Source organism: Micropterus dolomieu, linkage group LG12 (assembly GCF_021292245.1).
Source record: "Micropterus dolomieu isolate WLL.071019.BEF.003 ecotype Adirondacks linkage group LG12, ASM2129224v1, whole genome shotgun sequence".
NCBI classification, from domain to species: domain Eukaryota; kingdom Metazoa; phylum Chordata; class Actinopteri; order Centrarchiformes; family Centrarchidae; genus Micropterus; species Micropterus dolomieu.
In genome coordinates, this window is record NC_060161.1 from 36,832,861 (window position 1) to 36,833,748 (window position 888).

General features: G+C 43.4%; 1 protein-coding gene across 1 annotated transcript in view; it reads right to left on the reverse strand.

Moving 5' to 3' along the window:
- Positions 1 to 828, reverse strand: part of LOC123980206 (zinc finger protein 239-like) — a 5,249-nt gene extending 4,421 nt beyond the window's left edge. The window contains exon 1 of the mRNA XM_046064478.1: positions 602 to 828. Within this exon, the coding sequence (XP_045920434.1) occupies positions 602 to 628 (27 nt within the window). The 5' untranslated portion in view covers positions 629 to 828. The remainder of the gene's footprint in view (positions 1 to 601) is intronic.
- Positions 829 to 888: the final 60 nt, after the last annotated feature.

The window sequence follows — 888 nt, forward strand, 5'->3', positions numbered from 1 at the left end:
AAAAAAGCTAGTAAACAACTCCTTTTGACCACGGGTAAATGGAGCGCAGCAATGAAAGTGTTGAACCTCAGTTAGAGAGAGTCATATACTGCCAGGTGCTTATTTGCGGCGTGGCATAGCTCAGGGGCAACTGCAATTAGAATCATCATGAAGCCCTAGACAACACAATAATCAGGGCAGGAGGACGAGGCAGGCAGAAACAGCTCGCTTGACTTACAAAAATGTTCAAAATGAAGAAGTGTGAGAGCGTTTGTGGCGTTTCAGGGTACTACTGCGTGCAAACGCTTTCTCACATTGGTCACATCCGAATGGTTTCTCGCCAGTATGAACACGTCTGTGGTTTTCTAGGTCACCTGATTTAGAATAAAATTTCCCACAATGGTCACAACAGTATGGTTTCTCTTCAGAGTGAGCACGTTCCCACAATGGTCACAACAGTATGGTTTCTCTTCAGAGTGAGCACGTTGGTGACTTTTTAGGTAACTTGATGTAGCAAAAAATTTGTGAACTGATGTAGTGAAAGCTTTTCCACATTGGTCACAGCTGTACGGTTTCTCTCCAGTGTGAATACGTTTGTGTCTTTTAAGGTGCTCTGATTTACCAAAAAGTTTCCCACACGGTTACACATGTATGGTTTTTCTCCAGTGTGAATACGTCGATGGGTTTCTAGGTGAGCTGATTGAGTGAAGGCTTTTCCACATTGGTCACAGCTGTACGGTTTCTCTTCAGTGTGACCTCTCTGATGAATCTTTAAAGATCCTGCTCTTGGGTAGGATTTGTCACATTGCTGACAGTGGTGACGCTTGAGTCCCTCCCTTTGTCTCAATTTCTAAAGAAACAGAAAGACATGCAGATAAAAAGATAGTGAGATTTTATGCTGGAGTGAGC